The sequence below is a fragment of the Pelobates fuscus genome, chromosome 5, assembly GCF_036172605.1.
Source record: "Pelobates fuscus isolate aPelFus1 chromosome 5, aPelFus1.pri, whole genome shotgun sequence".
In the NCBI taxonomy this organism is placed as follows: domain Eukaryota; kingdom Metazoa; phylum Chordata; class Amphibia; order Anura; family Pelobatidae; genus Pelobates; species Pelobates fuscus.
In genome coordinates this window covers 345,312,970-345,337,312 of record NC_086321.1, presented here as the reverse complement: position 1 = coordinate 345,337,312, position 24,343 = coordinate 345,312,970, and the positions used below count along the sequence as shown (strand labels likewise).

Below are 24,343 nucleotides of genomic sequence, written 5' to 3'. Positions count from 1 at the left end.
TAATTTTACAAAGTGGAGGAAAATTTGCAGATTACAGACAGCGAAAAATCCTAAAAACACAAAACCTCAAAAGCAAAAACTGAGTAGACAGTCAAGATAATAAATTAATAAAGTAGGTGTCATTGGTGATGCAAACATTTGGCATGTTGCTAAAGAAACAATTTTGAATAATAATAAAAAAAAAAAAACAACAAAACATAAGTATAACATAAAACACATGTTGAGGAAAATAAGGCACAAAGAAATGTAAAGAGGTACCTGCCATGACAAATAAAACTTCATCCTAAATTATAGAGAATCAAATTTCATCTATACATTGTGCTAGCAGAATTGCCAACAAATATCTAGATTTCTGTAACATCAGAGGTTTAAAAGCAGCCCTTTCCCCCTCCTCTCAGGCAGTTTAATCTGTGCTGATCTGCACATAGATATGATGGCTGTGCTCTGCCTTTCTGTTATCAGGCAAGCCCTCCTCTGGGCTTCTCTCTTGCTTGAATTCCGCCTAAGGGAAAGCGATGCCTGCAAGGGAAAGGAGGGAGGAGGGGCAGGTGCTGTGTGAGAGCAGCATGGCAAGAGGAGAGAAATAGCCAGAATGATTTATTGCAGAAGCTCTGGACAGGCAATCTAAGAAAGGAGAGATAAAACAAAGCTAATATAAAGTGTTTGGGACTTTTAACCTGCTATAGGAAGCAAGTCTGTGCTTCCAAACAGAGGTATGCAGGAAAGGTGTGTCTTACAGAAAGTGTGACACCCACTAAAAACATGAAATAGAAATAAATCAAAATATGAGCTTTTAATAGTGAAAAAACTGCAAACCTATATCTGTCATGGCAGGTTCACTTGAAAGTCAATTCGATAGACCTTGTTTTCATGATGTATATTTAGAATACCTATTTTTGAAGTTGCTCCCCTCCTCTTGACACGATCAATGACCTAAAAAATGAAACATTACAATTACAGCAAATTGTCTTCAATTCAGTTGTTGAGAATCCTTAGATGTTCAATCTAATCATTATCAAAACAGAAAACCAACTGGATAGCAGCCAAATGTTACTGCTAATACAGATGAAACTATTGAATATTTGTTTTGCCCACAGCTGAATGGACTTCATGTGGCAGATGTTCAGGTGAAATATGCAGATTTAAACAACCATAAGCCATTTAGCTGCTGTTTACTAGGAACGTTTTCTGGAATTTGTAGTTCATAAGTGAAAAAAAACTGATACCTAAACTGCAACATGGATCCAAGATCCCCTATACTACCCACAAAGCTCAGCTAGTCATGAATCAAAGGGATGAAGTTAGCATTTTGAAAAGGGGAACAGTTGTCGGAGCATCCCAATAACTTCCTTCTATGGAATGCGTAATCTCTTTGAGAAGCCTAAGAATATTTTGCAAATGTGTTAACTTCAAACGTGAAAACCTTTTAGCTTTCATTGCTTTGGATTCGTGGGTCTTACACAAAAAAAGGAAATTAGGTAGTGCATTGAATAAATAATTTGTTAATTCCAGGCTTTGAGTGACCAATTAGCAAAGGTTGACTCTGCAACAACAATTCTCCTTAGTTGCCATATAAAGCAAAATACAGGGTATTATTTGGTTCAACCTTACTAAATTCATTATTATCCTAACTGAATAATATTTTAAATCGATCTCAGTTGTCCCAATTTAAATGGTTCCTGAAGCAGGTGAAATCATTAAATACAAACAAATTCCTGAACTAGTCTTATATAAAGGCACAATGTTGTTAAAAATAAATAAATATTAAAATTTTAGACGCTTTAATACCCAGGAAGGACACTCTGGTGAGGGATGGAAGGGTCTATTAAAGGAACACTCTATTGCCCAAATACAAAACAAATCAAAATCGCTGTTTAGTAGGTATAACCCGAATGATATCATGATTGCATTTAATTATGCATTTCATTGTGAAAAAATTGCAGATCTCTTGTCCTGCAATTGCAAGCCCTCCACTTCTAACACCGCCCTGACTTTCTGTGGCTGTCCAATCACAGACTGTCGATGATAAGTCTTTGCAAGGTTGATGCTCTGGGCAATTGCTGCCTCTTGAGTTTAGCTCCACTGAGTAACAGGAATGGATGTCTGATTGACAGTTTTGATGTATAGATCATGCCACTGCTGTCTCACTGCTCAATTCTCTGCCTTTGGGAGTTAAATCGCTATGTTTATGCAGCTCTAGCCACACCTCCGTGCACGTGACTTACACAGCCTTCCTAAACACTTCATGTAAAGAGTCATCTAATGTTTACACTTCCTCTATTGCAAAGTCTGTTTAATTTAGAATTTCTTATTTCCTGTTCTGTTAATAGCTTGCTAGACCCTGCAGGAGCATCCTGTATGTAAATAAAGTTTGATTTAGAGAGAAGGAGATAACAACTTTTAAATTAAGTTACAACCTATTGAAAATGAAACAATTTTGTTTAGATGCAGGCTGTGTCAGTCACATCCAGGAGAGGTGTGGCTAGGCTACATATACAGAAACATAAGTAACTTAACTTCTAAATGGCAGAGATTTGAGCAGTGAGACTTCAGAGGCATGATCTATACACACAAACTGCTTAATTAAGCTAAAGATCTTGGTGACTATAGTGTCCCTTTAAAGTGACACTCCAGGCACCAGAAAAAACGTAATATAAATGAAGTTGTTACGGTGCCAGGATACCCCCGGAAGCACTCTTGGCTCAAGGGGTTGAACCATTAAAGAACGGTTTAACCCCAAAGTTGCCTCCAGTGGCGATATCCACTCTTACCCTGGCGGCATTACAGCTTCTGAATTTTCAGATTCAGGAAGCGTGGAGTGCCGCCGGTCAGGGGTGCTGCTGATTGGTTGAGAGCGGTAAGCTGACACTCTCAGTGAATCAGTAACTCTCCATTCACTAAACTGGATTGAGAAAGATATGCTTCTTTCAGAAGTCAAACGCTGCCAGGATAGGAGTGGACATCCCCACTGAAGGCAACTTTGGGGTAAAACTGTTCGAGAAAAGTTTAACCTCTGGAAGTAAGAGTGCCTCCAGGGGCCTTCTGGAATCAGAAAAACGTAATTTTCTTGAAGCTGTTTTGGTGCCTGGAGTGTCCCTTTTAAAGGACCACTCTAGTGCCAGGAAAACATACTCGTTTTCCTGGCACTAGAGTGCCCTGAGGGTGCCTCCCGGCTCTGGAAAGGGGAAAAGCGCTGGGCGGGGAGATCTCTGCCTCCGATCCTCCTCCGTTCCGCCCCATCGGCTGAATGCGCATGCGCGGCAAGAGCTGCACGCGCATTCAGCCGGTCGCATAGGAAAGCATTTACAATGCTTTCCTATGGACGCTTGCGTGCTCTCACTGTGATTTTCCCAGTGAGAATCACGCAAGCGTCTCTAGCGGCTGTCAATGAGACAGCCACTAGAGGATTTGGGGGAAGGCTTAACCCATTAATAAACATAGCAGTTTCTCTGAAACTGCTATGTTTATAAAAAAAAAATGGGTTAACCCTAGCTGGTCCTGGCACCCAGACCACTTCATTAAGCTGAAGTGGTCTGGGTGCCTAGAGTGGTCCTTTAAAGTCCACAAAACATTTAGATTTTGCAATACATTATCCTTGCTATTCTGAGACTACATGACAGAATATGGTACACAATATTACAAGTATTGGGGGGCGGGGCCGGGCCGCCGAGCTGAGCGGCCGCAGGGGAGATCAGCTCCCGCACAACATGACCCGATAGACCCATTCATCGGCTAGTTTGAGTTGGGAAATACTCACCACCTGAGGCCCTCGATACACACGGGCTACCGGAGCCGAGGAGAGGCTTGCCGCGAGGGTTTTAGTCCCTCGGAGGAGAGACCCCTGCTACACCAGGCGGGGGCCTACCTGGCAGTGAGTGGGGTGGACGGCCGCCACTCCACTATCCTGCCCAACGGAGCCCGCACGGAACACCGGCAGGCTCAGTCCTGATCCCCCCCCTCTGGACCGGGGGGGGGGTGATCCCGGTCCTAGCCACAAAGCCATACTTGGAAGCATTGCCCGATCACCGAGCAGGCCCAGGGCCCAACCCAAGATGGCGGAGATCGAGAGAGCGGGAACCAGATTGCAGTGTCCACTGCAGCATACACGCACCATGTGGCCTGGCACACGCGACACACCAAGCACCCTATACCTTGCAGTGGCATCCAGGACCAGAGACGCACCGGGAGCAAGGCGCTGGTAACCCGGCTTGTACTGAAGCAGGCCTGCAACCCAGCAAAATGCCAAGAGACATTCACCCCGAGACGCAACGCAATGCCCCGACGACTCCAGGCATGAGAAACCAGCGCAACAGGCAGCCACATCGCCGCACAACACAGGAGCCCTGAGCCCACACACACTGGAAGTGGGCACCCAGCTAAGACGAGGCATCGGCTAAGGCAAGGCAAAGCACCCACGGACACTCTTTTCCGCTGTATCTCAAGTGACTCAACGTTAAATATAGTCCACATTATTGCAGTATATGGCTTAAAACGACACACAGCTTTTAACCTTGGCCTATCACTTATGCCTTGCTTTAATGCACTACTGCGACTACATACACAATCTGCCAGTATTTAGCATGTCTTGCAAAGTCACATAAACTGTGCTTTCCTCTGACCAATATGCAAATGCAAATGTTAACCACTACTTGCTACCTAATTGCCTGCACATGTTGCCGTGCTACTGTCTGTTTCTTCTCCCCTTCTCTAACTCATGTCTCCAAAGCATGTAATATACCTACGTTTTCGTATAACCACACACGTCTAAATAACCCACACTGACCGCCTAATTTGTATTCCTGATATACCTGTTTGTCAGTTATTATACAAAAAGTGACTGCATCTAGCATCATATATAGATTGCCTGCACCTCTAAGCGATGTAAGTCCATCCTTAAACAAAGCCTGTATTCATAAATTAAAAAATGCGCTCTCATCATTGCCGCTGTAAAACCTATTGTATATGCAAATGTACGCTGTTGTGGCGTTTGTCATTGATACTGTACACACTTGCGCAACAAAAATAAATAAATAAAATTAAAAAAAAAAATATTACAAGTATTATCTTGTGGAAAACCAATAAAACAATATTATTGAGGGGGGGGGGGAGACATTTCATCCAAGGAAGGTTTTTAAAATGTCAGATTAATGTGGCACAAAACAGGTGTAATGCAGAAAAAAAAATAATGTTATCAGTGAGGAAAATTCTACCACTGCTAGCTCAATAATGTAAAAATACCTTTTTGCAAACTTCAATAAAAATCCGACATACAGTGATTTATCTTTTCTTGGTGGTGTTTTTTTGTTGTTTACCTACTCTTGCTTACACTTTTAACTACATGGTCAGCAGACATTATCCGAAAACGTAATTTTTACCCCTTAAGGACTGAGCCAAATGTACAAGTTGTGAACAAAACAAAACGTGAACAAAACCTGGCATTTGCGCTATATGTCTGTCCAACCGTAAGTCACCTCTTTCATATTAAATGCACCCCCCCCCCACTTATTATATATAATTTTATTCAGGGGAAACAGGGCTTTAATTTAGCTATGAAACATAATTTAATATGAAAAAAATGGGAGAAAATAAGAAATGTTGTTATTTTTTTAGTTCTACATGACATTCTAACTGTCAATGTCATAATACTGTTTGCTTTTACTGTAATAAAATACACATATTTGTATTCAGCAAAGTCTCATGTGTAAAACAGTACCCCCTATGTACAGGTTTTATGGTGTTTTGGGAAGTTACAGGGTCAAATATAGCACGTTACATTTGAAATTGAAATTCGCCAGATTGGTTATGTTGCCTTTGAGACTGTATAGTAGCCCAGGAATTGAATTTACACCCATAATGGGATACCATTTGCAATAGTAGACAACCCAAGGTATTGCAAATGGGGTATGTCCAGTCTTTTTTAGTAGCCATTTGGTCACAAACACTGGCCAAAGTTAGCGTTAGTATTTGTTTGTGTGTGAAAAATGCAAAAACCGCCAATTTTGGCCAGTGTTTGTGACTAAGTGGCTACTAAAAAAGACTGGACATACCCCATTTGCAATACCTTGGGTTGTCTACTATTGCAAATGGTATGCCATCATAGGGGTAATTTTCATTCTTGGGCTACCATAGGGTCTCAAAGGCAACGTAACCAATCTGGCGAATTTTAATGTGAAAAAAATTAAACACAAGCCTTATATTTGACGCTGTAACTTTTGAAAACACCATAAAACCTGTACTTGAGGGGTACTGTTGTACTCGGGAGACTTCGCTGAACATAAATATTTGTGTTTCAAAACAGTAAAAAGTATCGCAGCAATAATATCGTCCGTGTAAGTGCTGTTTGTGCGTGAAAAATGCAAAAAACTTCACTTTCACTGCCAATATCATAGTTGTAATACATTTTACTGTTTTGAAACACTAATATTTGTGTTCAACGAAGTCTCACGAGTAGAACAGTACCCCCCATGTACAGGTTTTATGGTGTCTTGGAAAGTTATAGGGTTAAATATAGTGCTCGCAAAATTCTCTTTTCTTTCGGCATGGGTTGTCAGGCAGGTCCCGCTAATTGTAATTAATTAAGATACCTAATTATGTAAAAATATTACATAAATATATGTGTAGAATTAATATATGTATATATATAGATATGGGTGGAAAAATCTACCCTGGATGAGTGGAGAAAATGGTTGATTTAATTGTGGTCTCAAAATATAATGAAACAAATAGTATATGGTAGGGAGAAGTTCTCAACTGGTAAATGAGCTCCCCATTAGAGCTCTGAAACAATAAAACTGTGTATAAGGGGAATTAACCCTAAACGTACCAGGAGATCTTCTAACCATAAAAAGAGAAACAGCAGTACTAGTCCAGAAATGAACCCAATACGTGAAACACACACTGGAGTATGTAAACTATCTACACGTCTCCCAATCTCAAATTAGTAATAGGTTAAACAAGCCAAAAGACTAAGCCAAAAAATAAATAAATAAAAATTAAAATTAAAAATAAAAATAAAAATAAATATAAAAAAAATAATAAAAATAAATATAAACCATAAAATTAAAAATACAAATACAAGGTGAAGTTATTCTAAATCATGTACTAAGTACAAACTGGTGTAAATGAGTGTAACAGTGGATATGGACTCCAGCAACGAAATGTATATACGTTCCAGCTGCACTGTGTTACTGTCTGTAATAATGTATCTGTATGATAACAGACAAACACAGAAATAAAATCTAATGTCTTGCAGTGTGGGCTACTGCTCACGCACTAAGTCACTGGCATGGATCTAGAGTGATAAAAATAAGTGTCCTCTTTGTAACTTCAAAAAACACCCGTTTTTTTCAATAAAAAATCCATAAAATTTATTTAAACAGCGTCATCAATGGTAGAAAAAATGAATGAAAACGTGATACATAGTATGTAAAAAAATCGATTGGTATATTTACAAAGTCCTTTGGGATAAGCAGAATCCAAGTTAAGCGGTTGCTCACTGAACCTCTGGCCGGTCAAGAGGTAACAGTGGGAAGAAAAGCCGGGAAGTTGGTTTTCAAAATCTTCGCGTGCGTCTCACTCAGTGTTGGTCTGCGTTCCACTGGATCTCGGTAAAAATGCGGCTCCTGCCGTAAATTGCCTTACGCGTTTCGTGACTGAATTATGTCACTTCATCAGAGGCTCGTAATCATAGGAGAGCAATCAATGTACTTATATAGCTCACATTAACAAGAATATCCCGGACAGCTGCGGACTGTCTTAATCAAGTTAGTCACTTTATCCGTGATCTTGCAATGATAGGTTAACGAAAAAATACAATTAATGAATGAATGAAAAGGAGCAAAAAGAATAATACCATGTAAATACCATGTAAATACCATGTAAAAAAAACACAAGTAAAACATACACATCTACAATGCAGAATATCGATCCATATGTACATGTACAACTGTGGAGCAGTAATAATACAAAACCACATTATTTAAAAGCAGGGTGAATCAAGATATAGCATATATTCATTTTCAAACACTGCTGATTCCACTAGGTCTATGGGGTTAATATTTGTGATTCAAGAGTTGAGTCTACATGAATACATGAATAAATAGATACAAAGAAAATAAAAATAGATAAAATATAAAATATAAAATATAGCTTGAACTTCATACAAATGTTGTAGAGGTACAGAACGTTGTAGAGAGAGATTTTTCAGTAGGATTACAGATTATATCGAAACATTTGCAGGATACTGGATTGCTGTCAACTTGCGATCAAGATAGGAGACAAATCTTAATCTAGAGAAAAAAATAAATCTTAATCTAGAGAGAAAAATATCATAAAGTAAATAATGACTATCAGTTCTTCATACTTTGTAAATATACCAATCGATTTTTTTATATACTATGTATCACGTTTTCATTCATTTTTTCTACCATTGATGACGCTGTTTAAATAAATTTTATGGATTTTTTATTGAAAAAAACGGGTGTTTTTTGAAGTTACAAAGGACTAGAGGACACTTATTTTTATCACTCTAGATCCATGCCAGTGACTTAGTGCGTGAGCAGTAGCCCACACTGCAAGACATTAGATTTTATTTCTGTGTTTGTCTGTTATCATACAGATACATTATTACAGACAGTAACACAGTGCAGCTGGAACGTATATACATTTCGTTGCTGGAGTCCATATCCACTGTTACACTCATTTACACCAGTTTGTACTTAGTACATGGATTTAGAATAACTTCACCTTGTATTTGTATTTTTAATTTTATGGTTTATATTTATTTTTATTATTTTTTTTTATATTTATTTTTATTTTTAATTTTTATTTATTTATTTTTTGGCTTAGTCTTTTGGCTTGTTTAACCTATTACTAATTTGAGATTGGGAGACGTGTAGATAGTTTACATACTCCAGTGTGTGTTTCACGTATTGGGTTCATTTCTGGACTAGTACTGCTGTTTCTCTTTTTATGGTTAGAAGATCTCCTGGTACGTTTAGGGTTAATTCCCCTTATACACAGTTTCATATGTATATATATATATATATATATATATATATATATATATATATATATATATAATTTTTTTAAAATATTTTTATTTATATATAGGTATATATATAGTGATATATACTTATATATTTATGTATAAAGATATATATATTATTTCGTTCTACGTGTATTTTGATATAAATATATATATATATTAATATCACAATACAGTTAGAACGAAATAACACACATCTATATATTTTTAATTTTAATTTTTAATAATTTTTTTAATTTTATTTTTTAATGTATTTACATTTTTTGTATATTATATATAAATATATATAACAATAATTATATATATATTTAATCAGTATCAGTCTACGTGTAATTTGATATTAATATATATATATATATATATATATATATATAATTATATATATATTAATAGTAAAATACACCTAGACAGTGTATGTGTGTGTATGTATATGTGTATATATATATATATATATATATATATATATATATATATATATGATCTAAGTATATTATTTTTTTTACACTTATTTTAATTTATTTTATTTTATTTCCAGCCAGTAGGGGGACTAACTGTCATTACAGTTAGTCCCCCTGCTGGCAATGCCTGAGCCAGCTAACCCGGCCATGTGATTGTGAGGTCCTCACAAGGACCTCACTCTCACATGGCCGGGGGGGCCCCAAGGAGGAAGGACGTGTCGCGGGGGTCTCCCTGGGAGTCCCCCCAACCGCGATCGCCGGCGTGGGATCGCCGGCGACCGGGTAAGTAACAAAAAAACGGAGGGCGTACTATTACGCTCGGCGGCGTTTAGAGCCGCTTAAAATAGGGCGTAATAGTACGCCCTCCGGTCTTAAAGGGTTAATCGGTGACTCTAAATGATTCATTGATTGTAAAACTATATGAGTCGCATCTCACTGTAAATTATGCGCGCATGCGCATTCAGCCAGGGACGTCAGAAGAGGGAGATGAGTCCCAGCGCCGAGGGAGCCTGGCACTGGAAAAGAGGTAAGGAATTAACCCCTACCTCCCCCTTCAGCGCCACGGGAGTGGGACCCTGAGGGTGGGGGCACCCTCAGGGCACTATAGTGCCAGGAAAACGAGTATGTTTTCCTGGCACTATAGTGGTCCTTTAAGGTAAATAGAACTCATCTTTGCCTAGCCGCCCCTTCCCCTGGACCCCTAACAATGATGTCACCGTGGAGGTCTTTGCAAATTATACAAAGTCCCCAGATGATGACAGTGCTGCTTTACTATTCTCTGAATAAGCTTTTAAAATGATTTATTATTTTGAAAATATTTTAATAATATTTTTTTATATATTGATATATTTTTCCAAATTTTAATGTTTCAAAAATCATTTTAAAAGTTTAGCTAAAAATACTAAATCGGTTAAATAAGCTAATCCAAAAATATTAATAAATAACCCTGTCAATGTCTAGGTCTAAACAGGGTCGCCAAACTTTCTAATTTAAAGGATCACTATAGGGTTAGGAACACAAACATGTATTCCTGACCCTATAGTGTTAAAACAACCATCTAGCCACCTGGGCCCCTCATGCCTCCATAAATATAGCATAATCTTACTGTATTCAAGCCTGAAGCTGTAGATCTGCATGCTGTTTGCCTCAGAAAAACAAGCAGTCCGCTGGCATCATCAGAAGTGGTAGCCTGATCCAATCACAATGCTTCCCCATAGGATTGGCTGAGACTGACAAAGAGCATCTCCTCATGAGATGAATTGAATCAATGAATCTCTGTGAGGAAAGTTCAGTGCAGAGGGAGGAGATACTGAATGTTTGGATGCATTTTAGGCAGCCATGACACAGGAAGGATCTCTAACAGCTATCTAAGGAGTGGCCAGTGAAGTTATCACTAGGCTGTAATGTAAACACTGCATTGTGTTTACAGCAAAAAGCCTGAAGATAATGATTCTACTCACCAGAACAAATTCAATCAGCTGTAGTTGTTCTGGTGACTATAGTGTCCCTTTAAAATTATTTTCTGTCAGGACAGAATTTTTTCAATGTCCACACCCTGTATGTATATACAGGGAGTGCAGAATTATTAGGCAAATGAGTATTTTGACCACATCATCCTCTTTATGCATGTTGTCTTACTCCAAGCTGTATAGGCTCGAAAGCCTACTACCAATTAAGCATATTAGGTGATGTGCATCTCTGTAATGAGAAGGGGTGTGGTCTAATGACATCAACACCCTATATCAGGTGTGCATAATTATTAGGCAACTTCCTTTCCTTTGGCAAAATGGGTCAAAAGAAGGACTTGACAGGCTCAGAAAAGTCAAAAATAGTGAGATATCTTGCAGAGGGATGCAGCACTCTTAAAATTGCAAAGCTTCTGAAGTTGATCATCGAACAATCAAGCGTTTCATTCAAAATAGTCAACAGGGTCGCAAGAAGCGTGTGGAGAAACCAAGGCGCAAAATAACTGCCCATGAACTGAGAAAAGTCAAGCGTGCAGCTGCCAAGATGCCACTTGCCACCAGTTTGGACATATTTCAGAGCTGCAACATCACTGGAGTGCCCAAAAGCACAAGGTGTGCAATACTCAGAGACATGGCCAAGGTAAGAAATGCTGAAAGACGACCACCACTGAACAAGACACACAAGCTGAAACGTCAAGACTGGGCCAAGAAATATCTCAAGACTGATTTTTCTAAGGTTTTATGGACTGATGAAATGAGAGTGAGTCGTGATGGGCCAGATGGATGGGCCCGTGGCTGGATTGGTAAAGGGCAGAGAGCTCCAGTCCGACTCAGACGCCAGCAAGGTGGAGGTGGAGTACTGGTTTGGGCTGGTATCATCAAAGATGAGCTTGTGGGGCCTTTTCGGGTTGAGGATGGAGTCAAGCTCAACTCCCAGTCCTACTGCCAGTTTCTGGAAGACACCTTCTTCAAGCAGTAGTACAGGAAGAAGTCTGCATCCTTCAAGAAAAACATGATTTTCATGCAGGACAATGCTCCATCACACGCGTCCAAGTACTCCACAGCGTGGCTGGCAAGAAAGGGTATAAAAGAAGAAAATCTAATGACATGGCCTCCTTGTTCACCTGATCTGAACCCCATTGAGAACCTGTGGTCCATCATCAAATGTGAGATTTACAAGGAGGGAAAACAGTACACCTCTCTGAACAGTGTCTGGGAGGCTGTGGTTGCTGCTGCACGCAATGTTGATGGTGAACAGATCAAAACAATGACAGAATCCATGGATGGCAGGCTTTTGAGTTTCCTTGCAAAGAAAGGTGGCTATATTGGTCACTGATTTGTTTTTGTTATGTTTTTGAATGTCAGAAATGTATATTTGTGAATGTTGAGATGTTATATTGGTTTCACTGGTAAAAATAAATAATTGAAATGGGTATATATTTGTTTTTTGTTAAGTTGCCTAATAATTATGCACAGTAATAGTCACCTGCACACACAGATATCCCCCTAAAATAGCTATGACTAAAAACAAACTAAAAACTACTTCCAAAAATATTCAGCTTTGATATTAATGAGTTTTTTGGGTTCATTGAGAACATGGTTGTTGTTCAATAATAAAATTAATCCTCAAAAATACAACTTGCCTAATAATTCTGCACTCCCTGTATGAGGCAGCACCGAGGCAAGCACAAGACCGGTACATTGAGTGCGGGATATTTGCAGTTTTTATATATATATATATATATGTATTAAGGCCTTTTGGCCTGTAATTGTGGGAGGGGCGTATGACACACCTCTTCCCTACTTAAGGGACACCCCTTACCTGGCTCCATATCGTTCGAGGTCAGCGCTGCATCATTTCCACTTCCGGGTCATCCAGACGCCATTTTACCTGATTACTCCATGAGGTTTTTTAAGCAGAGCTGTGTCAGGAATCCAGCCACAGGCTTTTCCGGCCTACCACCTTCTTTCTTCAATCCATCGCCGTGGATGGTGTCCAAGTGACTCACAAACTGTAAGTCAACCTACCCGTTATGCCAGGCATCAGTCCCACGGCACCATGCACGGGTCAGGTCCTCACTTTACGGCTGCATTTTGTCTGTCTGTTCTAAAACCATTGCATGTTCATGCATATCATTCGTTTAAACCCCCTACCGGTCTTTGGGTGTACTACAGGCTTCTTAGACATTATCGCATTTCATGTACAAACCAACGAACCACTGCATTTTCGCCTACACACTGACCCCTACCGGTCATTCGGTGTACTACAGGCTTCTCAGACATTATTGCATTTCATGTACAAACCATCGAACCACTGCATTTTCGCCTACACACTGACCCCTACCGGTCATTCAGTGTACTACAGGCTTCTCAGACATTATTGCATTTCATGTAAAAAACAACCTTGCTTCATTTAAACGATTGTCATTTCGGTTTGTGTTTTCTGGTCGTCACTTATTCATAGTATATTCTATGCACGATTGCTGTTCACATTAAAATGCACACGGTTAAGCTATTCATGTTAACTTCTGTTTCCCTTCATACTAAGATTCGGTTATTCTGCTATGTATTCACATAGATCTTTTTCGTGAGTTACATTTCATCATTTCATGTATTTACATTTGGTTAAAAAGTTGCTTGGTTAAATAGACAGACCATTTTCATGCTATTTTTAAGGTATCACTTATTACATCAGGGTATGAAACCAGCTAACCAGGGGCGGACTGAGAACCCTCAGGGCCCCCGGGCAAAATAAATCAAGGGCCCCCTTACAGGCCCCACCCATGCTCCGCAGCAAGCCCTGCCCTTCTCCCGCCTCCAGCCACACCCTACACAATCTTTAGACACAAGGAACAAAAGTGCAATAAGTTCTAAACAAGAGCAATATAATTAACAAATGCAAAAAATAAACTGCAAAATAAATAACAATAATCCCCTCAAGACCCCAGTAGAGACTACAATTGAGGGCTAATGGGCCATGGAGGGGGGTCTTTCTAGCAGAGGCTATCTCAGTGTCCTTTAGAGAGTGTGTTAGAAAGAATCTCCTCCAGGCCCCATTAGAGACTACAATGGAGTCTAATGGGGCCTGGAGGGGGTCTCTCCAACACTCTGGTTCCTTTTTTACAATATAGCAACACAACATAGCTCGCTGATACCTAGGCCAAGTTGGCTCCTCTTACCTTAATTACTGTTGCTGGCTGGCATTCTGTGGGCTTTCTGGCTGGCTGTGGCTTGCTGGCTATGGCTGGCAGGCTGTGGGCTTGCTGTATGTAAGCCTGTGGCTTGCTGTAGGCCTGTGGACTGGCTATTAGCCTGTGGCTGGCTGCTGGCATGTGGCTGGCTGCTGGCCTGTGGGCTGGCTGGCCTGTGGGCTGGCTGGCCTGTGGGTTGGCTGGTTGGCTGGCTACTGGCCTGGCTGGCCTGTGGGCTGGCTGGCTACTGGCCTGGCTGGCTGGTGGCCTGTGGGCTGGCTGGCTTATTGGCTGGCCTGTGGGCTGGCCTCTAAAGATGGCCAACAAATGTGTGGCCGAGACCAGTTTTTAGGGCTTTGTAAGGCAGTGAGCGGAATCCTTGGCCTCCGGGGGCCTGCCCACATGGCCCACCCCCAAGTCAGCCCACATGACCCATCTTGAGTCCACCCACAAGGATGAAGTGTGTGTGTGTACTGAATTTGATTGTGTGTGTATGGCTGTAGAATGTGTGTAGTGGATGCAAAGTGCATGAGTAAAGTAGATACAGTGTTTATAGTGGACTCAGATTGAATGTTTGTGTAGCGGATAGAGAGTGTGTGTAGAGTGGATGAATCGTGTGTATAGTGAATGCAGAGTGTGTGTTTGTGTAATGGATGTAGTGTGTAGTGAATTATGTATATTTGTGTAGTGAGTACTGTGTGTGTGTTTGTGTAGTGGATGCTGTGTGTGTGTTTGTGTAGTGGATGCTGTGTGTGTGTTTGTGTAGTGGATACTGTGTGTGTGTTTGTGTAGTGGATACTGTGTGTGTGTTTGTGTAGTGGATACTGTGTGTGTGTTTGTGTAGTGGATGGTGTGTGTGTGTGTGTAGTGGATGGTGTGTGTGTTTGTGTAGTGGATGGTGTGTGTGTGTGTATTTTTTAGCTGTTGAAATTTTATAATTTGTTTTTAACAAAAATCTTTCTCCCTCCCTGCCTCTTACTTGTAGCCAGGGAGGGGGGGCACTGAGTGTGTGGTTGTGTAGTGGATGCAGTTTGTGTGTTTATGTGGTGAATGATATATGTGGTTGTGTAGTGGATGATGTGTATTTGTGTAGTGGATGACGTGTGTGGTTGTTTATTTGTGTAGTGGATGATGTGTGTGGTTGTGTAGTGGATGATGTGTATATGTGTAGTGGATGATGTGTGTGGTTGTGTAGTGGATGCAGTTTGTGTGATATATGAGGCTGTGTAGTGGATGATGTATGTGGCTGTGTAGTGGATGATGTGTATTTGTTTAGTGGATGATGTGTGTGGTTGTGTAGTGGATTATGTGTATTTGTGTAGTGGATGATGTGTGTGGTTGTGTAGTGGATGATGTGTGTGGTTGTGTAGTGGATGATGTGTGTGGTTGTGTAGTGGATGATGTGTATTTGTGTAGTGGATGATGTGTATTTGTGTAGTGGATGATGTGTATTTGTGTAGTGGATGATGTGTGTGGTTGTGTAGTGGATGCATTTTGTCTGTTTGATGATGGATGTGTGTGGTGGATGTGTGACAGATGCTGCTGGGGGGTATTTTTTAGTGGTTGGATTTTTATAAAAAAATGTTTAAATGTACTTCCCCCTCCCTGCCTCTTACCTGTAGCCAGGGAGGGGGACAGTGGATTCCCTGGTGGTCCAGTGGCACAGCTTGTTGGGCCAGCATAGTGGGGCCCAGCAGACTCCATTTTCCCCCTCCTGCAGCCAGTGATCTATCTCAGTGATTCCAAACCTTTTTTCACTTGAGTACCCCATGGCAGTCAATTTCCATAAATTGTACCCCTTAGATTAGTGAAATGTTTGTAATTAATATAGTTGCTGTTATTTCAAATGTATACATTTTTCTCTGCCGTAGGCTCTCCTTCTCTGCCGCAGGCTCTCCCTGCTCCTTCTCTGCCCCAGGCTCTCCCTGCTCCTTCTCTGCCCCAGGCTCTCCCTGCTCCTTCTCTGTCCCAGGCTCTCCCTGCTCCTTCTCTGTCCCAGGCTCTCCCTGCTCCTTCTCTGTCCCAGGCTTTCCCTGCTCCTTCTCTGTCCCAGGCTTTCCCTGCTCCTTCTCTGTCCCAGGCTCTCCCTGCTCCTTCTCTGTCCCAGGCTCTCCCTGCTCCTTCTCTGTCCCAGGCTCTCCCTGCTCCTTCTCTGTCCCAGGCTCTCCCTGCTCCTTCTCTGTCCCAGGCTCTCCCTGCTCCTTCTCTGTCCCAGGCTCTCCCTGCTCCTTCTCTGCCCCAGGCTCTCCCTGCTCCTTCTCTGCCCCAGGCTCTCCCTGCTCCTTCTCTGCCCCAGGCTCTCCCTGCTCCGTCTCTGCCCCAGGCTCTCCCTGCTCCGTCTCTGCCCCAGGCTCTCCCTGCTCCGTCTCTGCCCCAGGCTCTCCCTGCTCCGTCTCTGCCCCAGGCTCTCCCTGCTCCGTCTCTGCCCCAGGCTCTCCCTGCTCCGTCTCTGCCCCAGGCTCTCCCTGCTCCGTCTCTGCCCCAGGCTCTCCCTGCTCCTTCTCTGCCCCAGGCTCTCCCTGCTCCTTCTCTGCCCCAGGCTCTCCCTGCTCCTTCTCTGCCCCAGGCTCTCCCTGCTCCTTCTCTGCCCCAGACTCTCCCTGCTCCTTCTCTGCCCCAGGCTCTCCCTGCTCCTTCTCTGCCCCAGGCTCTCCCTGCTCCGTCTCTGCCCCAGGCTCTCCCTGCTCCGTCTCTGCCCCAGGCTCTCCCTGCTCCGTCTCTGCCCCAGGCTCTCCCTGCTCCGTCTCTGCCCCAGGCTCTCCCTGCTCCGTCTCTGCCCCAGGCTCTCCCTGCTCCGTCTCTGCCCCAGGCTCTCCCTGCTCCGTCTCTGCCCCAGGCTCTCCCTGCTCCGTCTCTGCCCCAGGCTCTCCCTGCTCCGTCTCTGCCCCAGGCTCTCCCTGCTCCGTCTCTGCCCCAGGCTCTCCCTGCTCCTTCTCTGCCCCAGGCTCTCCCTGCTCCTTCTCTGCCCCAGGCTCTCCCTGCTCCTTCTCTGCCCCAGGCTCTCCCTGCTCCTTCTCTGCCCCAGGCTCTCCCTGCTCCTTCTCTGCCCCAGGCTCTCCCTGTTCCTTCTCTGCCCCAGGCTCTCCCTGCTCCTTCTCTGCCCCAGGCTCTCCCTGCTCCTTCTCTGCCCCAGGCTCTCCCTGCTCCTTCTCTGCCCCAGGCTCTCCCTGCTCCTTCTCTGCCCCAGGCTCTCCCTGCTCCTTCTCTGCCCCAGGCTCTCCCTGCTCCTTCTCTGCCCCAGGCTCTCCCTGCTCCTTCTCTGCCCCAGGCTCTCCCTGCTCCTTCTCTGCCCCAGGCTCTCCCTGCTCCTTCTCTGCCCCAGGCTCTCCCTGCTCCTTCTCTGCCCCAGGCTCTCCCTGCTCCTTCTCTGCCCCAGGCTCTCCCTGCTCCTTCTCTGCCCCAGGCTCTCCCTGCTCCTTCTCTGCCCCAGGCTCTCCCTGCTCCTTCTCTGCCCCAGGCTCTCCCTGCTCCTTCTCTGCCCCAGGCTCTCCCTGCTCCTTCTCTGCCCCAGGCTCTCCCTGCTCCTTCTCTGCCCCAGGCTCTCCCTGCTCCTTCTCTGCCCCAGGCTCTCCCTGCTCCTTCTCTGCCCCAGGCTCTCCCTGCTCCTTCTCTGCCCCAGGCTCTCCCTGCTCCTTCTCTGTCCCAGGCGCTCCCTGCTCCTTCTCTGTCCCAGGCGCTCCCTGCTCCTTCTCTGTCCCAGGCGCTCCCTGCTCCTTCTCTGCCCCAGGCGCTCCCTGCTCCTTCTCTGCCCCAGGCGCTCCCTGCTCCTTCTCTGCCCCAGGCGCTCCCTGCTCCTTCTCTGCCCCAGGCGCTCCCTGCTCCTTCTCTGCCCCAGGCGCTCCCTGCTCCTTCTCTGCCCCAGGCGCTCCCTGCTCCTTCTCTGCCCCAGGCTCTCCCTGCTCCTTCTCTGCCCCAGGCTCTCCCTGCTCCTTCTCTGCCCCAGGCTCTCCCTGCTCCTTCTCTGCCCCAGGCTCTCCCTGCTCCTTCTCTGCCCCAGGCTCTCCCTGCTCCTTCTCTGCCCCAGGCTCTCCCTGCTCCTTCTCTGCCCCAGGCTCTCCCTGCTCCTTCTCTGCCCCAGGCTCTCCCTGCTCCTTCTCTGCCCCAGGCTCTCCCTGCTCCTTCTCTGCCCCAGGCTCTCCCTGCTCCTTCTCTGTCCCAGGCTCTCCCTGCTCCTTCTCTGTCCCAGGCTCTCCCTGCTCCTTCTCTGTCCCAGGCTCTCCCTGCTCCTTCTCTGTCCCAGGCTCTCCCTGCTCCTTCTCTGTCCCAGGCTCTCCCTGCTCCTTCTCTGTCCCAGGCTCTCCCTGCAAATTCTCTGTCCCAGGCTCTCCCTGCTCCTTCTCTGTCCCAGGCTCTCCCTGCTCCTTCTCTGTCCCAGGCTCTCCCTGCTCCTTCTCTGTCCCAGGCTCTCCCTGCTCCTTCTCTGTCCCAGGCTCTCCCTGCTCCTTCTCTGTCCCAGGCTCTCCCTGCTCCTTCTCTGCCCCAGGCTCTCCCTGCTCCTTCTCTGTCCCAGGCTCTCCCTGCTCCTTCTCTGTCCCAGGCTCTCCCTGCTCCTTCTCTGCCCCAGGCTCTCCCTGCTCCTTCTCTGCCCCAGGCTCTCCCTGCTCCTTCTCTGCCCCAGGCTCTCCCTGCTCCTTCTCTGCCCCAGGCTCTCCCTGCTCCTTCTCTGCCCCAGGCTCTCCCTGCTCCTTCTCTGCCCCAGGCTCTCCCTGCTCCTTCTCTGCCCCAGGCTCTCCCTGCTCCTTCTCTGCCCCAGGCTCTCCCTGCTCCTTCTCTGCCCCAGGCTCTCCCTGCTCCTTCTCTGCCCCAGGCTCTCCCTGCTCCTTCTTCTCTGCCCCAGGCTCTTCCTTATACCCCAGGCTCTCCCTATTCTTTTTCTGACCCCAAAGGAAGGTGCCACTGTGTGTGTGGGGGAGTGACAATGTGGGGGAGGGGCAGTGTGAAAGTGTAGTGGCAGTGACAGTGGGGGAGGGGGCAGTGTGACAGTGTAGGGGCAGTGACAGTGGGGGAGGGGGCAGTGTGAGAGTGTAGTGGCAGTGACAGTGGGGGAGGGGGCAGTGTGACAGTGTAGGGGCAGTGACAGTGGGGGAGGGGGCAGTGTGACAGTGTAGTGGCAGTGACAGTGGGGGAGGGGGCAGTGTGACAGTGTAGGGGCAGTGACAGTGGGGGTAGGGGCAGTGTGACAGTGTAGGGGCAGTGACAGTGGGGGAAGGGGCAGTGTGACAGTGTGGGGGCAGTGTGACAGTGTAGGGGCAGTGACAGTGGGGGAGGGGGCAGTGACAGTGCTGGAGGGGGCAGTGTGACAGTGTAGGGGCAGTGACAGTGGGGAAGGGGCAGTGTGACAATGTAGGGGCAGTGACAGTGGGCAGTGTGACAGTGTAGGGACAGTGACAGTGGGGGAGGGGGCAGTGTGACAGTGTAGGGGCAGTGACAGTGGGGGAAGGGGCAGTGTGACAATGTAGGGGCAGTGACAGTGGGGGAGGGGGCAGTGTGACCGTGTAGGGGCAATGACAGTGGGCGAGGGGGCAGTGTGACAGTGTAGGGGCAGTGACAGTGGGGGAGGGGGCAGTGTGACAATGTAGGGGCAATGACAGTGGGGGAGGGGGCAGTGTGACAATGTAGGGGCAATGACAGTGGGGGAGGGGGCAGTGTGACAGTGTAGGGGCAGTGACAGTGGGGGAGGGGGCAGTGTGACAGTGTATGGGCAGTGACAGTGGGGGGGGGGCAGTGTGACAGTGTAGGGGCAGTGACAGTGGTGGATGGGCAGTGTGACAATGGGGGAGGGGGCAGTGTGACAGTGTAGGGGCAGTGACATTGGTGTGGGGGCAGTGTGACAGTGTAGGGGCAATGACAGTGGGGGAGGGGGCAGTGTGACAGTGTAGGGGCAGTGACAGTGGGGGAGGGGGCAGTGTGACAATGTAGGGGCAATGACAGTGGGGGAGGGGGCAGTGTGACAATGTAGGGGCAATGACAGTGGGGGAGGGGGCAGTGTGACAGTGTAGGGGCAGTGACAGTGGGGGAGGGGGCAGTGTGACAGTGTAGGGGCAGTGTGACAATGTAGGGGCAATGACAGTGGGGGAGGGGGCAGTGTGACAGTGTAGGGGCAATGACAGTGGGGGAGGGGGCAGTGTGACAGTGTAGGGGCAGTGACAGTGGGGGAGGGGGCAGTGTGACAATGCAGGGGCAATGACAGTGGGGGAGGGGGCAGTGTGACAGTGTAGGGGCAGTGACAGTGGGGGAGGGGGCAGTGTGACAATGCAGGGGCAATGACAGTGGGGGAGGGGGCAGTGTGACAGTGTAGGGGCAGTGACAGTGGGGAAGGGGCAGTGTGACAATGCAGGGGCAATGACAGTGGGGGAGGGGGCAGTGTGACAGTGGGGGAGGGGGCAGTGTGACAATGTAGGGGCAGTGACAGTGGGGGAGGGGGCAGTGTGACAATGCAGGGGCAATGACAGTTGGGGAGGGGGCAGTGTGACAGTGTAGGGGCAGTGACAGTGGTGGATGGGCAGTGTGACAGTGTAGGGGCAGTGACAGTGGTGGATGGGCAGTGTGACAGTGGGGGAGGGGGCAGTGTGACAGTGGGGGAGAGGGCAGTGTGAAAATGTAGGGGGCAGTGACCTATCTCTCCATGCACAATAAGGAGATCTCTTACCTTTCTGAGATCCCATGTGTAGCAGTGTGTGTAGGGTTGCATGGGGCCCGAGCTCCTCTGTCCCAGCTTGCCTGTCTGCCTGACTGCCTCCCATGCGGTCTGCTCTGCAATCACTCCGGGAAGGGGGCGGAGCCAAACCGGGAAGGGGCGGGGCAACATGCATGTAGCCGGAAAGCCACAAGTGCTTAATCAGACCGTCGGGCAAATGCTCTGGATAGGTCCTGCGGAAGGCAATTATATGCACTGCACTTTGAAGGACCGGGGGCCCGGGCACGCATTGGATTACCTGTGCAGTCCGGGCCCCCTGGTGGCGGGCCCCCCTCCTGGCCGGGCCCTCGGACCATGTCCGAAGTGCCCGACCGGTCAGTCCGCCCCTGCAGCTAACATTTCTGTATAGACATTGGACTCCCACGCTTACTGGAGTTTTTTGTTTTTGTTTTTTATAATTATCCATTTCATTACAATTAAATCAGCCTACGTTACAGGCCTCATTTCTTTGTTGTTAACCATGACACAAGGATTTAATTCCTTTTCATGCATACTCGGGTTTAATCACACGTACTGATCCAACCAATCATACGTTTCCTGCACAGTAATCGGTTAAACTTTCAAATACTTATTTTACACGATCTTAGGTTGTCTATTTTGTTTCAGTTTGCTTATTATATATATATATATATATATATGGTTTTAATAATAATAGTTATTTTATTTTACAATGCAGATATTACATGTATATTACTGTTATGGTTAGCCTACATTACGGCTCCTTTTTCTGTCATGCTCGTACGACATACCACGAGTTCAAGGACACGGTCCTATTTTCAAAGAGTATAATGGAGATATGATGTTATTACAACCATGTACATTACGATTACATGGCACTAACTATTCAGGCCATTTCTTATCATACTCATACGATATACCACGAGTATATAAGAACATGGTCCTACCTTCCACAGAGGGTTTCGGGTTGAATCACACGCATTGGTTCAACCACTCATACGTCACGTTACAACATTTTCTGCATAGATTCTCATTTCACATAATTTCACATGGCATTTACAAACTCAGGCCTTTTCTTGACACACTCAGACGACGTAACACGAGTATTCAAGAACACGGCATACACGTCTCACAAGACTTTCGGTTTTTGAATCACACGTTCTGGTTCATACATTCATACGTCACTTTACAGCAACATTTATGATTCTGCATATTGTCACTTCACATTAAAAAGCCCCTTCCATTCCCAGATCAGTTTAGTGACATGCATATCATCTGATCACCTTCCATATATACACACATTACACGGCCAATCCCCTGCTGCCAGGTATCGGACTCAGCGTAACGCTTGTCACCAAGCATGGGCAGTCATGTCACTATCATACTCATAGATTTTACACCTCCCACACATACTGCTAGAAGTCCTAATCACAGCCTATACAGATTTCACAGGATCCATTCTCACTCTATCCCTTTTTAGGTTTATCCAGGTTTGCATACTTGTCGAATCTCAAAACTTCATACATACTACCAGGTACGTAAGCCTGCTCACGTTGTAGTTCACATACGTTTCATTCTTCTAGGCCATAGAGTACTGGCAAGTTAGGGGTATAGGCCCAAATAGGTACCTCCCTTCTTGGCATTTCTGCCTATCGTTTAGTGGTCCGCGAGGCCAACACCCCGCCTCAACGTTTCGGAGGCAAACGCCATCGGGCCACACGTGAGTTAGCCGCCTCGCAATATTATAGAGAGGGCCTCACCTGTCACTCCCTCCCCCTGTTTTCTTTTACTATCACCGAGAGGCCTACGATTCCTGCCACTACGACGGGTGGCCTCAATAACCCCTCGCGCCAACTCATAGACAGAGCCTCTCATAGCCACTTGGCAACTAGCAGGGCCTCACCTGTCACAAAACAAGATTAATTTTTCGCCTTTCAGGCCTAGTTAGCCTGCCAGTATCACCCTTGGGGAATCGGTCACTACACCCCTTACCATGGCTGGGTCGGCCGCTGCGACCCCTCCAGCACTGGTTGAGTTGCAATCACTTTCTCCAGCCATCTGTTTCAGGGCACATGCTAAATCTGTGTCCAAATAAAATGTATCCCAAAACTATACTTAACATCAATAAACATTTCTGTACTTACGACATTACTGCCACATCATCCATCTAGACATTTGGTGGAATTCATTATCTCGGGTCTATCAGAAGGATTCACACAGGCCTCATACACATGCCTTCCGGAATCCTGGAATGTCCTAATTTACAATCCGCACAACAAACCCTACAGCGGTGGAGACACTCATAGCCAGGAAGTGGCAGAGGACTTCCTATGGGGGCCCTTCCAGTCCCCTCCGTTCACCACATGGCGGACAAGCCCCATCAGTATTGTCACGGGGAAATCTTCTCACAAACAGAGACTTATCATTGATCTATCAACACCTCACACCTCTGCCACTCCTAGTCTGAACTCCCTCATACCCTCTGAGGAATTTTCACTGCAATATTCCACCATAGATCACGCCATTACGGCTATCATGCAGGCAGGGGCCGGAGCATGGCTCAGTAAGACTGATATCACAATGCTTTCAAGTTACTGCCTATCCACCCTACACTGTGTCACCTGCATGGTATCAAGTGGGCAGGGAACTACTATTTTGCTCACATTTAACATTTAGGTTCCAAAGTAGTCCGGCCATTTTTGACGTATTCGCCGAAACCCTATGCTGGTTTTATTAAATATAGCCATATGCCCTACAGTTATACATTATCTGGATGATTTCTTACTGGTCGAGGAGAATATTTCCCCTCCCAGTAGCCTAAAAGAAACCATCAGTCTATTCGAACAGGTGGGTGTCCCAGTCTCCTCCACCAAGACTGAAGGACCAGATACATTCATCACATTCCTGGGTATCATACTAGACTCAGCCACCATGCAAGCTAGCCTGCCACGCCCAAGGTAGAAAACATTCTGATCAACATAATCTCTACATACAACTCGGTACTTGCAACCGCAAGAATTAGTCTCTGCTTGGGTCACTGAATTTTGCCATTCGCATCATACCTCAAGGCCGGGCTTTCATCTCACAACTCCTTTACATGTTTCCCATTTTTAGACATGATGGACACAGGTCACCCCTGGATACCCAAGCCACGGCAGGCGTAATTATGTGGAGAAAATTTTTAACCACCTTGAATGGTAAAAGCATGTTCCTTCCAAAATTGTCTGACTCCTCACCTACCATTTGGTCAGACGCGGCGTCTACCACAGGTTTTGCAGCAATTTTTCAGGAACGAATGGCTTTGGGGCAGCTGGCCTTCAGAAGTTCAGGACCTGGAGGGTTTTTCCACTACCTCAGCTCTGTTTGAGATATATCCCATCGTAACGGTTGCCGTGGCATGGGTGCATTTATGGGCAGGTTCGTCTGTACGTTGCTACTCAGACAACCAAGTAACTTGTCACATTATAAACAAGGCCGATCCAAATCACTGACTATTATGAGATTCTTGAGGAAACTCACTTGGCTGG

At 45.8% G+C, this 24,343-nt stretch overlaps 1 protein-coding gene across 1 annotated transcript in view; it reads right to left on the bottom strand.

The window, feature by feature from the left end:
- TEX15 (testis expressed 15, meiosis and synapsis associated) overlaps positions 1-24,343 on the bottom strand; it is a 42,496-nt gene that overhangs the window by 2,613 nt on the left and 15,540 nt on the right. The window contains exon 4 of the mRNA XM_063455830.1: positions 891-933. Within this exon, the coding sequence (XP_063311900.1) occupies positions 926-933 (8 nt within the window). The 3' untranslated portion in view covers positions 891-925. The remainder of the gene's footprint in view (positions 1-890; positions 934-24,343) is intronic.